The following is a 14,440-nucleotide window of genomic DNA, read 5'->3' on the forward strand; positions in this document are numbered from 1 at the left end:
AATGCCGAAGAAAAATCATTAATCCCCAAAAATAGGCAAGAAGAGTTGGGCAGGAGAAGACAGACCTCCAGGAGTCTAGGGCCTTGGCACAGCATTTCCTCACACCAACACAGCCTGCCTTTTGTCTAGCCTCATCGTGAGCCTTCTTCTCTCATGCTTCATGCTATTTGGATGAAATGTATACTGTATTTGATTCTAAAATCCAAAGCAATACGACCATGCTCTCAATTTTATCCTTATCCAAAGGAGCGGTATAAATAACCAGCAATAAAATGTTGGCTAGCCTTGAAATGCCTATTCATGCACATGAATGATAGATGAAAGAATACACACACACACACACACACACACACACTCACAGAACTGCAAGATACAGACTAAAAGACGCATCCTTCTACTTTGTGTTTTATAATAGTATGCAACAGACTTGCCCCAAAGGATCAGAGTTCTTCATAACCCCAGTTCAGATAACTGTGGACACACAAATGCAGCCCCAGTACTTTGAGTCACAAGAGAATAGTGGTAGAGTGATGTTTGGAACATGTGCAGCCCTCTGTGAACCTCCGAACTCATTTTCAAATGATGTATTGACTCTGTGAATAACAGAATGTATAAGTTAGCTAGGAGTCAAGGGAGCTAGAGATTTCACCCCTCTTGGTCTCCTGCCATACCTAAGCTGTCAGCACCAAACCTCAAACAATCCCACTGCGTTTCTCCCCTGCTCCGACTCCTGCAGTTCCAGCGTGGCTGAAGACTGTTACCAAACCACAGTGGTTGGTTCCATCACTAGTTCATGCTGTTTGACTTCAGCTGAGGCCCCAAACTACCTCACAAATTCTTCTATCTCAAATTGACTCCCTCCCACATCCAAACTGTCAACCCATTTCTGGTCTCCCTTTCAACACCAAATTTTGGAAAGAGTAATTTGCAGCCACTGCTTCTGTATCCTCAAGAGTTAATCCATCCTGAACTCCTAAATTCTCTCTCCTGCCTTCACCACTCTAATGAAATTATACTCTAAAGTTTGCCAAAGATCTCTCCCAACCAATCGCCAAATCTCACGGCACCGTTTCAAGCTTCCCCTTCCCAGACTTAGTTTTCCAGACACGGACAAGTCTCCTTCTGGAAACTCTTTACCCAGGTCCTCTGTACTTTTATCAGCATCTCCCTTTTCTTCCACCTCCACCTGCCCCCACCTCTCTGGGCATTTCTCTGTCTCTTTTTCTGGTGTTAGGAGTGCCGGTGGCCTCTCCCCTCCTTTCCCTGTCTCTTTAAATCCCAGGCTCTGTGAATAAACTTCTGATCTCTTTCTCTAACCCTGACAACTCTTCTTAGCACTAAACTGTTATTTTCAATGACTGCTGCACATCTTCACTTAAGAAGTCTGCTAGCACTTCAAAGTCAAAATAGCCCAATCCAAAATAATCACTTTAACCTTACTCCAACCATCTCTTTCAATGCCCTCCTTGATTCTCTAAATAATTTCACTATATTCTTAGGCACCAGGCTCAAACCTTGGTGTTACCTCCACTCCAGGCAGTTGCACTGTCAACTTTACTCTCACAATGCTTTTTGACTGTACCGTCTACTCCATCGCCGTCAGTCTTGTTCAAAACTTCTACACATTTCAGCTGGACGCTTAAGGCGGCTTCCTAAATGATATTCCTAACCCTCTTGCAATCATTAAGGGGAAGAAAGTCTTCCTAAGATCCAATTCTGATCACTGGATTATAGCATATTCCTACATAAAACCTTCAGTGTTTCCAGTGCTTATTAAATAGAGTTCAAAGTTCTTAGCATGGCCCCAAGACCTTTTCAGATCTGTTCCCTCCACCTTTAGTTTTATTATCTAGCTTTGCTATCAACTACCAACTAATCCCGCCTTTTGCTGAATCAACACTTTTCTTGTGCATTTTTTTTAGCCTAAAATACCCTTCTTCTCCGTGTTTTCCTGTTAAATTTTATTTGCCCTTCAGGGTCTAACTGCCCAGCAACCTCATACTCAAATCAGTTGTTCACATATGTGCTCACCCATGGTCTTTTTCACCTTTGCATCTGCACAGAGCTTGGCTTCCTGCCTTGCATTTAGTAGGGTGGCTAACTTAAACCGACCGTCCTCCTGAAGACTTACCACACTCGCTCTACTGACAGTTAATGACTCCTCATGAACAGCCCCTGTAATCGCTGCGCACATTATCCTGCATTATTCACCTTACTTCACATATTACTCGAATTATCTGGGTACATTTTTTTTTTTTTCACTACCAGGTTGGTTAGCTCCTTAAGATTAGGCACTTTTCCTTTTTTGTTACTCATACAGTTGGTCCTCTGTATCTGCGGATGTGAAACCCACAGATACGAAGGACCAACTGTACTGCACCATTTTATATAAGGGACTTGAGCACCTGTGGAGTTTGGTATTCGTGGGGGTTCCTGGAACCAATCCCGTGCAGATACCAGAGGGACAACAGTATAAGAGCTAGATTACTAGTTCTCAAAGTGGGACCCAGACCAGCAGTATCAGCATCACCTGGGACCTTGTTAGACATGCAAACTTCTGGGTCCCACCCTAGACCTGGTGAATCAGAAACTCCGGGAAGAGGCCCAGCAATCTGTGTTTTAACTGCCTTAAAACAGTGTGATTCTGATGCACACTCACGTTTAGCACTGGTGGCAAAGAACTTAATTATAAGCAGCCCTCAATAAAATAAGATATAAATAAATAAACTGTTTACTGTCTTATCATTTAATATTATTTTGGCATATAATTCCCTCAAAACATTAAAAATATGAGTAATCTATCCATTTTTACTTCATCAATGTCTTAAATCTAACTTGTACATTTTGAAGGGTTTATTAAAAAATTATAGAAATGATGACATATAGTGATATTCTTTCTATAAAGTTCAAAGACAAGGTAAATAATAGATTGTTTGGGCATGAATAGTTCTAGAACTAGTTTTTTTAAAAAACAAGGAATGATAAGCACAAAATTCAAGATCAGGGTTACGTCTGGGGAAAAGCAAATGAACAAAAGGGAGGAGAGGAGGAACACACAAAGAGACCCAGGTCATTGGTAACATTTCAGGTCCTGAGTTGGGTGGTGGGTTCACAGACATTCGTTACATTACTGAAATTGATTAATTAATATGGCCAAGAATGGATCAATGGTGATAGTATTTCATGAACTAAGGATTATTAATTAATCTAATTCTACATGCTCTGAGATCCATAAAAAAAATTTTAGAGACAAGAAAGAACTAATACTTGCCACAATCTGTCCTTAGTATTATTCTGAATCACCAATTATGACGTTCATTGCTAACGGTACCTGTGTGCGATTGAATGCCACTCTTGCAAAGACAGCTTGGGACACACTGGCCCTCTTCAGCTCATCTCTGACTTGCTGGTAGATATCTGGAGATACTTCCACAGAAGAGTTGGTTGGCTCCGGCTTAACTGCTCTGGGAATGGGTGGATGGTTCAGAAACTGCTGGTTGATGGCTTGAGGATGCTGGTGAGCCAGGAGCCGGCTAACGGCAATCTGTTGGTTTATCAGATGGGCCATGGCGATTTGTTGCCTGACAAGTTGTGGACTGAGCTGGGGAGAAAGAAGACCAGGGCTCATGATGGGCTGTAACGCGGGCACTTGGTTTCGGATTGGAGTACTGTGGTGGATTTGGCTATGTGGAGACTGTTCGCTGGTTTTCCCCAGGGATGCCAGCTGGTTCATATTTGGTAAATGCATTGGACGCTGGCCCAGAACACAATAGTCTGAAAGGTTTTCTCGTTCCACTCTTTCCACTGTTAAAAGATAAAAATGATAATTCATCATTATCAACATTGGCATAATTTGTTTCTGATACACGTAGTATTAAATTATATTTTTGGTATATTAATGACGTAGACGTTTTTCATACAAAGCTGGAAGCCCCAGAGTAAAAGTGAGTTATCCTTTCCTGGAAAATGTTACAATAATAGATTTTTCCATAGGTTATGGTATGAAAGTAAAAATATTTGCCACTTCAATTTTCTTTAATTCCTAAAACTAGGCATTTTATTAAATAGCCAAGACAGAAACCACTAACCATTACAAATTCTAAATCCTCTCATATTCCCAAGCTGTATTGTCTCCCTCTGTGACAAAAGCACCAGCTGTTTTCATCTTCTGTAGTTTGTGGTTAATGGTGTAGTTCATGGTTATCAGGAAATGACAAGGACAACGTCTCCTGTCAAAGTAACTGCTACCTCCCAATAAAAATCTCACATAAATACTATTTTACAGCTATGGAAACATTTATACAAAATGTCTGTCACGTAGTATATCCTTTCATCTCCTCACCTGCTATCTTTTTTACAGGAATATTTCTTTAAGAAATGGATATTTTAATGATTGTGATATGCACTAGGATAAGAAAAAAGTCTCACAAAATTAATAACATCGCCTTGATTTGCCATTAAATAAAATTCTCCCTTTCTCCAGGTTATCTATCTTTTATGTTTTGTTGAACTTTAGTAAATATTTAAGGAATAACCTTGAAAGGGAGAAAAAAAGAAAGTATCATATATGTTCATACATGAGGCAGATTCTTTTCTTCCCTCAAGAATATGCCTCAGGAAAGAGCCACATCAGAGTCAAATCCTTACCTAAAACTTTGTATTACATTATTATGTAAAGCAAAGGTTTGTTTGGGGAAAACACATTAGGCTGAAACAACCTCTATCCTTACTAGCTTTAAATGCTTATGGATGTAATCTAACAAAATCTGTGTTTTAAAGTAAAAATTCCTCATAGATTTAGTAATTTTTTCCTACAGCTGAAAGTGTTTGATATGATAATGCAAAAGCGTATTAATATAATGTTAAAGAACACTACCTGGAGTGGTTACATGCTGGAGAGCAGAAAAGTATTCACCTATAAGACAAATTTTTAAAATAACTGCCCCCCTTATATGCAAATAGTGCTTGTAAATTGTTATATGGTTTACAGTGACAGAATCATATTTGATCAAAAAAGTGCTGAGTCTCAAAAAATTTAGGAAATTATGTGTGCTGGAAAACTAGTTGAGATGACTCAAAGTGATGACAAAGTCACTAGAACCAAATCACATGCAAAAAATTTGAATAAAATCAACCAATGAACCACAAAGGCAAGGAAAGTGATATTTCTAAATTAATATTTTATGTAATATGTGATTTTCAAGTACATATGTGGAAGTAAATTAATACATTAACCATATGTAAATAGATATCTGATCATTTTATCTATATTTCTAAAGGTTTTATATATTTAAAACTTCTCATTGGTAATACAGATAAACATCCACATCTTGGGAGCACCTTATATTCAGACATATACAGTATTTCTTCCTGCTTTTTAAAAACACTGAGTGATTGCTTAACTTTCCTATGAACCCCTAAATAAGTCAAAAGTTTACCTCAAACTTCTTTAAGAGTTCAATTTCCAACCTAATCCTTTCAATGTAATTCATATAGTTTGTATTCAACTTTCCTTCATAAGGTTCAAGGTGAACAAATTATTTTAATCTTATTCTCTAAAGGCAAACATTTTTCAGTCATTGTATTAATTAAACCTTAAGGTATACAATCTGGAAAACCAAACCAAGCAAATGGTTAAGAGCCTTCAAACAAGGTAATCGAACACAGTTTTCATAGAACAGAAGTTACTATTGTAAGTTCCTTATTGAAAGAAGTAAAGAGACCACGGACTGCTTCCAGAGTAAAGTCATACTTTATAGGCAGAAATATTTGCCCTCAGGTAGACATTTGATTTGCTTTTGTTTGTTTGTTTGCTTTTTAATTCAGCCAAAATAAAGGCAAATTCAAGTAGCAAAAATTATGTTTTCGGGTACTTAAGAAGCAGACGGTTTATCCATTTCTTTTTTCTACTTAAAAAGCATAGAAACACCCTCTTAATGCATACATTCTTTGATCAAAAGCCAATTTTCCAAAATGTCAGTATTTTCATCTTTCAATGACTTAATTACATTTGAGTTACTTTCTTAAGATACATCTAAATCCCATCATTAATAAAAAAACAAATGTCAGCGCTCCATGAAACCTCTATGAAATTGGTGCCGTAAGAATCAGAATAACGTCAGTCCACAGTCCTTTAAGATTATACATAATAATTCTCCTTTTCCTTATGAGTTCCCAGAGCATTACAGACTCATATAGTTAAGAACAGTAACTATGGAAGCATCCTTAGAGACATGTGGTAACACCATGAAGTATTAACTGATTAGTAAGCCATAATGAAGGCATTGCAAATGCAAATGCCTACACATGCAGGTAGAGCACAACAGCCAGAGAAGCCGGCAGCAGAGATACTAGGAGAGAGAGAAACCCTGCCCACTCCAAACAAAGCAGCCACTAACTTGATTCAGCCAGTTGTCTTTCTCATATTGTCATTTCTTTTTTTTTTTTTAACATCTTTATTGGAGTATAATTGCTTTACAATGGCGTGTTAGTTTCTGCTTTATAACAAAGTGAATCAGCTATACATATACATATGTCCCCGTATCTCTTCCTTCTTGCATCTCCCTCCCTCCCACCCTCCCTATCCCACCCCTCCAGGCGGTCACAAAGCGCTGCTGAGCTGATCTCCCTGTGCTATGCGGCTGCTTCCCACTAGCTATCTACCTTACGTTTGGTAGTGTATATATGTCCATGCCTCTCTCTCACTTTGTCACAGCTCACCCTTCCCGCTCCCCATATCCTCAAGTCCATTCTCTAGTAGGTCTGTGTCTTTATTCCTGTCTTACCCCTAGGCTCTTCATGACATTTTTTTTTCTTAAATTCCATATATATGTGTTAGCATACGGTATTTGTCTTTCTCTTTCTGACTTACTTCACTCTGTATGACAGACTCTAGGTCTATCCACCTCATTACAAATAGCTCAATTTCCTTTCTTTTTATGGCTGAGTAATATTCCATTGTATATATGTGCCACATCTTCTTCAGATTTTTTTTCAAAAAAATGAAAAATCTGGATTTTTACATGATAGCTCCTAAATTTAGGTATTGGCAAATAATTCTATTTTCAAAACACAATAAAAGCCAAACAAAACATTTCTGAAAACTAGATCCTGCCCATCCATGGGCTACCAGTGTCAAAATTTTGTCTACGAGACTAAAGACACCTGCTATGTTGTTAAAGAAAAAAATATTCAACAACACTTGGTAAAGATGTTAAGACAGACCTTATCCAGGACCATCGCAATAGGTACAGGGACCACAGCAATGGGATTTTACAGTGGGGAGAGAGATTGGGCCCAACTCCAAATTCAGCATGGGTAAGTGGGAATTTATAGCCAAGGAGCAGGGTGGAGGTCAGGGGATGGAAAATTACTAAAAGGAAACATCAGGAGTAAGTGGGATTCTGGCTAAACCAACCTAACAGGATTCTTTGCTAAAGACAGGCTAGGGTGATCAGACATCACCTGGGGGATGGTGGAGGATGAGGAACCTGATGAGAAAGAGATATCCAGGGTGATCAGATACAAGGCTGGGGGTTTCTGGTTAAACTGACTTAGCAGGGTTCTTGTAAAACTGGATTTTACAAGGAAGTGCACAGATGGGCCTAGGAGAAGGTTCAGGAGCCTGTCTAAAGTTTGGTCAAGCAAAGAATCTTTGTCAATGTTCTCCAGTCCCTGACAGCTCTATCAATAAAAGCCAAGTTCTTTACTTCCAAGAATAAAGAAAAAAAACAAACAAACAAACCAATCATCCCAACTTTAAGAATGCCTAAACATCAAATGCTCACCAACAGGCTGCATCTCTTCTGACCAAGGTTCATGGTTTCAGGAACGGTTTGCACAGATTTTGCCAAATCTGAAAAACTTTTTTCTTTTTTTTCTGCTGCCACTCTTATACAGATAATATCAGAATAATATTTTAACCTCTTATGTCACAGCAGATGAAATACAAATGCTTACAAAAAAGTCAGAGGAGCATCAACAATGTACCAGACTCAGTCTGAAAGCTGAGCCTGGGCCTTCAGTATTTCTTTTCCTTTTCTTTCTGGCCTTCCTGCCTTCCTTCCTTCCTTCCTTCTTTCCTTCCTTCCTTCCTTCCTTCCCTCCCTCCCTCCTTCCCTCTCTTCCTCCCTTTTTCTTTCTTTCTTGTTAAATTTGTTGAAAGTAACCACAATGACTGAAATGTAGACCTAACAGCAGTGCCTGATTTTGTGTTTTGCTTTTTCATTCTGATAGAAAACATCATGTTAAGTCTACTTTAAACTAAACCAAGACCAAAGGTAACTCCCTGGCTCTGAGGGCCCATCTTATCTCTGCAATACTCAGCCATGGATCAGAAATCCTTAAAAACCTGAAGGATGAAAGGCAGCACTGCCTCTCATGACGAGCGCAATGTTCACATTCACAACAGAAAATATTCTCAATAAAGCCAAAATGCTTACTTATTAAAGAGACATGAAAAACACAACTGCTTCCAGGACTTTACATCAGAGCTGCAGTTTAATTCACAGTGAATTTGATTCTACGGTTGGCAAAGTCCTAAAGGGCAATCTGTGAGGTGGGAAGTGCCTGGGAAGGAATGATTACCCCAGCTTCAAGTACAAGTCCCCAAACAGAGTGTGGCTTGAGGCTGTTGAGGCAAGTGGGGCTGAAATATTTCTACATTGGGCAGCTGAGCAGCTCTCTGTAGCTATTTTAACCTCTGGAGGAGGGTCCCAGTCCTGGGGCCTTGCCGGTGCATAACTAGGATCTGGAGTCTGCTCAGGTTTCTGAGAAACTCACAGTTCCAGTAGGACCTTGCCAATTCCTTTGAGCTTTCTGGGATTGAGTGAAAATTGCACAGACTAGGAAACAATTATGTAACCACCCTCTGAGCTTCTGGAGTTCTATATAACTCCAAAGTAGGAGAGGCCTTTGTAGCCCTGTATCAGAATCCCATGGGCTCCTGAAGCCTTCCCAAGCTCAGAGAGTTGATGTTCTAACCAAGAGCACCCTATGAACATTAGCTATTCAATGTCCAAGACCGCTGGCTATGGCAGGTTGCTCATAGACAAGAAAGTGACACTCCTCCCCAGGGATTTATCCACATTACAAGGAAAAGATATTTGGTTAAAAAATCTCATGTTCTTTCATGCAATTTTAAGTACATTTTGAAGTCAAGTACTTATTTTAATAATCACAAATCCCTGATATATACATATGTATCTTAGGTGATTGCAAGAACATTCTAAATACTCAAGAAAATATATGTCTATATATAAATCTTGTCTTATATTCCTCTCTGGCACTTAATTTTTTATTATAATTTCTTTATGGCAATTTTGGGTAAATATGTTTTCAGCTGTTGGGAAAGATGTATGTTATAATAGTTAAAAGCAGAGATTTCTAAGCCAGACTGCCCAGGGTTTAAATCTCAGCTCTACCATTTGGTAGATGTGTGACCTCAGGTAGGTTACTTAACTTCCCTGTGCCTTAGTTTCCTTGTATATTTAATGTGGGTTAAAACTTATGCCTACCATGAAGGATTACTGTGTGATTAAATGAGAATATATATCAACACTTAGAACAGTATCTGGCACTATGCAGTTTACCATTACTATTACATTCACCTTGCCTGTGTGTGTCTGTGTCTGTGTCTGTGTGTGTACTGGCATAGACGTAAATTGTACATTTCAGTTTTGCGCTAGGTCAGAGATATTCAAAATATAGTCCCTTGAACCATCAACATCCATATTTCCTGGAAGACTCTTAGAGATACAAATTCAGGATCTCTTAGAGTTCTTATGTATACCAAATTTCCAATGATTCTTATGTACACTAAAGTTTGAGAATCAATGTCTATATCATTTTTGCTTTTACTTATTGTCTTTTGACATTATACAAAATACAGCTGCCAGGTGATTTTTATGTATGCTAAAGTTTGAGAATCGCTGTTCTATACTGTCTTTGCTTTTATGTTGTTGTTGTCTTTTGAGATTATACCAGACATTTATAACTGTCATATTCCACTTTTTTCTCTAAAACCTAATGACATTAAGGATTCAATCTGACTGAACGTTCACTATCCTATAAATGTATCTAAACATTTTAAATTTTCTTCTCTATGATCTATTTTTAGTTTTTGTTGATGATTAGTTTAGTTTTTGTGATACTGAAGAAGCATTGACTGGACCTGATACTAGAAAACTGCATTCAAATCTACATTCTAACTCTTACTAGCTGTGGGGTCTCTTTGAGCAAATTGGAGATTCTCTGGATCTCAGTTTTGCCATAGGGAAAATATTATTATCTTAGAATTGTAAGAGTAAATTTTAGATGATCAGTGTCTATGTGAAAGATCTTTATTAAAGGGCTACTGTAAATTTCACAAAATATCTATATAATTATGATTAACAGATTAGGCTTGACATTTCAAAATTTCCTGATTAGGACATTCTGACCAATGTCTGCTGTTTCCCAAAGGTCATCTAAAGAATTGCAACCTTTCCTTTGGTTTAAGTAACTATGCCATGTTACATCATGTTACTTTTTAAAACAAATCCCTACAGTTTAGAAGAATTCGTTGTCAATTTAGAATCACATGCTTCATGGCATATGCAGGAATATGTTGGATTCAGTTTCTCCAAATGAGGCTTAATAGTTCATATCCTGACCTTCCAATTAGGAGACAGCAGAATAGATGGGAAATAAAATGACAATCTCACAACTCTTGAAATTAAATTTACAGGAATGCTACATAAATATGGCTTTAAGTTTCAAAATTTATTATAAATAAAAAATGGAAAGAAAACTTAAGGAATAAAACATGCTCCAAATGTATACGTGTTACATTTACATTAACCAAAAGAAAGAAGGAGAGTGTCCTACAGTTTTTTTAATTGAAGCATAGTTGATTTACAATATTGTGTTGGTTTCATGTGTATAGCAAAGTAATTCAGTTATACATATATATGTATATATCTATTTTTTTAATTCTTTTCCATTATAGTTTATTACAACAGTATTTTAAAAAAGCAAATGTTTAATGGATTGCTTTTATTTTCCAGGGAATGAGTAGGTATCAAAAAGGTCCTAACTAAAAGAAATACACACATACACACACACACACACACACACACACACACTAGTTTTTCTTCTTCAGTTTAGTGTTTCTCTGTTAGATTTCATTATTTTTATTACATCTATATTTGCTATACATGCTATATAAAGTAAACCCAGTAAAATTTCAATACTCCAAATATACTCCAATGACTTTATGCCCCGAAGTATACTTTCTGAAGAGGATTTATGAGCAAAAGGTAAAGCATCTGATATGTAGAGATGTCTGTCAATCAAAGCAAGACAGCATAGCATAGGTGGAAAGAAGAGTAAACTGGGATTTTTAAACCTGAGTTCTATCTAGCTGGGTGATCTTGGGATTACCTGTAAAATGAGAAAGATTACCTGTAAACTGGTTTTAAAGCAACCTTCCAGCATCTTGATAGCATCTTAAAGAGTACTGCTGCTAGGATTTTCAAAACAATTCCCTTTCTCAGAATAATTGCTTCTGTTTTTTGACTCTTCGGCAAAAATTCAAGACTTTCCCAAGATATCGCTCTTTGTGAAACTCCCCAATGCACCAGGAATAATAGTGGATTACAGTGGCAACAGCAGCAGTTGTAGTATTGCTCTTGCAAGGTTATCTATCAATACTGCTTAAAAGACGGATAATTTTTTCCAGAACTATGAACCTAGTGTTTCAATGCAAACCTTAACACAATTGCCTTTGAGAAATAAGCCCTGGGGTTTTGTCCATAGTTATAATGAGTGGAAAGAAATGAATTGGGTAAAAGGCTTTGCACTGAGAAGTTTCTGGAATTTCTGGCCTATGGATTTTTCCTTAAACCATTAAGATGCTTATACAAATGTAAACAGATGACAGCCCCTACAGATACAGTACTGAATAATACTAGCATGAAAGAACTCCATCTATAGATTTGCTTCAGACAATTTAACTGAGTATAGATGGGCCTGTAACAACTGCCTATGATATAAAATGCGTTTCTATTTGATGATAAAACATAGCTCCTTTTAATCCCTATTTTGTTGTTTATTTAGCAGCTCATTCTAGTCATCTGTAATACAGTTGCACACTCACTATATTTATTTTCATAAATCCTTCCATTCTTTTATTTTTCTTGCAGCCAAAAGGCTATGTCCCCAAATGAGTGTCATCAGCATGGAGTCCTACCTGACTGATGAAAGACATGAATCACGCAACTGAGAGCTTTTGCAAGTACTCTTTATAAACTCTGTAAATATGAAGTGTTTGTTTGAAACAAGTAACCAACAAAAAATAAAATGGGGTAGGCACACTCATGTAACATGGTAATCACCTGAGAATCTCAGGCAATCACAATAAATTCATATATGATTGAACTACTATATGAACTTGGCGACATACAATTTTGACCTACGAAAATGGCATTTACATATGATTCAACCTGATATTTATTTAGACTCCTCTCTCTGAACTAGGCTACACATTAACATTAAAAAGCCCTACTGTCCACCCAAAGTCTTTCACTGAGTTAAAACTCTTTTTAGAATGTAAACATAACACTAATTCTCCTGACAAACCAGAACAGCATCCTGTCTGCCAACACTGAACATGCCCAATCACTGAAAATACTCCTGACTTATTCTCTCCTAGTCAATAACTGTAGGTACAAAGTCAATTTGTTATATAAAAACTGCTTTTCTGTTAACACAAACATAGACAGACATGATCTCAAGAGCTAAAGCCAATATTCCGTATATACCAGATACAAATCCCACACTGTTGGAAATTAAAAACAAAACTATAACCAGAAGAGTTCACTATATATAATTAAAGAAAATATTAGGAGTCTGAAAGGGCTGAAGGGCAAAGAAAAAAAATAAGTCTTTTAGGACTATGAAACCTAAAGGGTTTTTTTTCCTCTAAATTTGTTAAAGAGAATCTGTCTCCGGGTTGAGAACTTGCTTGCAAAGTCTCTGCCTAGAGCAAGATATTCAGAGCCAACTTGTTAACTCCTAATAAAACAAGACTTGGAAGGAAAATGCTTCCAGCCCCAAAAGCGAAGTGTACCAGCCGGCATTGTGATAATACCATATGACTGGTTTTCTTAGGTATATTTTCCCCTTATTATCAACTTCCTTTTCCCATCATATTAAGATCCACAAAAACATATATTATCTACCATAGAGCAACTTGTAGCTGAACACCTCTGTTTTTTGACAATAAAAGTTCATAGGACCGATTATGTTCCATGGAAAAAGTAAGCATTGTCCACTTTTTCTGTGTCTGAATGCTATCGTCCCTTTTGGTTTCAAACAATGCTTCATGGGCTTCCCTGGTGGCGCAGTGGTTGAGAGTCCGCCTGCCGATGCAGGGGACAAGGGTTTGTGCCCCGGTCCGGGAAGATCCCACGTGCCGTGGAGCAGCTGGGCCCCGTGAGCCATGGCCGCTGAGCCTGCGCGTCCGGAGCCTGTGCTCCGCAACGGGAGAGGCCACAGCAGTGAGAGTCCCGCGTACCGCAAAAAAAAAAAAAACACAAAAAACAATGCTTCATAATACTTTGATAACACTGACCATTTCAAATATTCCTACAGCTTTCTGTATAGGTTAAAGCTACTTATCTAATACTATCTTGATTTTTACTCTTTGCTTTAATTTAAAACTATAATTTCAGAGGTGAATTCACACATGATAGGAAAAAAATGACATTTCAGAAACTTAACATTATCATTCAGGAGCATTCTATGTGGATTAATTCCTTAATTCAACCTAATAAGGAAAAGTGAATCAAAGAAATAACCCATAATTCATTATTTTCCATTGGCCATTCTCTCTGATTTCACAGGACTTAAATGTTTGGGGCCATTATTTTAAGTAAAATACTCAATAAACTAGCTGGAAACACCTCAAAGGGATGTTTTTCTTAGGCTATATAAATGGTCCCGAATTTTTACTTAACAAAGGTGTTACTGTCTCTTTCAGTGGAATTGATTAACAATTGCTAAATCTTTAGCTCAATAACTAATTAACAGAAAAAAAAATGATTTTAACCAATAACTAATTTGCTAAGGACATTTGTAATATGAATTAAGCAAGCAAAGGTTTTCTCTTTTTTTAATATATATTTTTTCCAGACCTTCTGAGTTTATTATGAACATGTATATGTGATTATAACATGTTACAACTTTCATCAGACTTGATGTATTTATGACATCTTTCACTTCTGCCCCAACCTCCAAACCTGACACAAGTCCCCACAGAATATTCCTTTTTACCCACTGACTTCCTACTGCAAGTCCTTATCACTCCTAACATAAGTCTCTTCTAACCTTTGGGAGATGAGGGCTCCACCAGAAAGTAGGCATAGAGGGAACTTACCTCAACATAATAAAGGCCATATAT

At 37.4% G+C, this 14,440-nt stretch overlaps 1 protein-coding gene across 2 annotated transcripts in view; it reads right to left on the reverse strand.

The window, feature by feature from the left end:
- SATB2 (SATB homeobox 2) overlaps positions 1-14,440 on the reverse strand; it is a 187,042-nt gene that overhangs the window by 75,784 nt on the left and 96,818 nt on the right. For both annotated transcript variants that reach the window (XM_082841654.1, XM_082841653.1), the window contains one exon: positions 3,332-3,804. In XM_082841654.1, the coding sequence (XP_082697780.1) occupies positions 3,332-3,804 (473 nt within the window). The remainder of the gene's footprint in view (positions 1-3,331; positions 3,805-14,440) is intronic.

This window comes from Leucopleurus acutus (genome assembly GCF_964270905.1).
Source record: "Leucopleurus acutus genome assembly, chromosome: 6".
Taxonomy (NCBI): domain Eukaryota; kingdom Metazoa; phylum Chordata; class Mammalia; order Artiodactyla; family Delphinidae; genus Leucopleurus; species Leucopleurus acutus.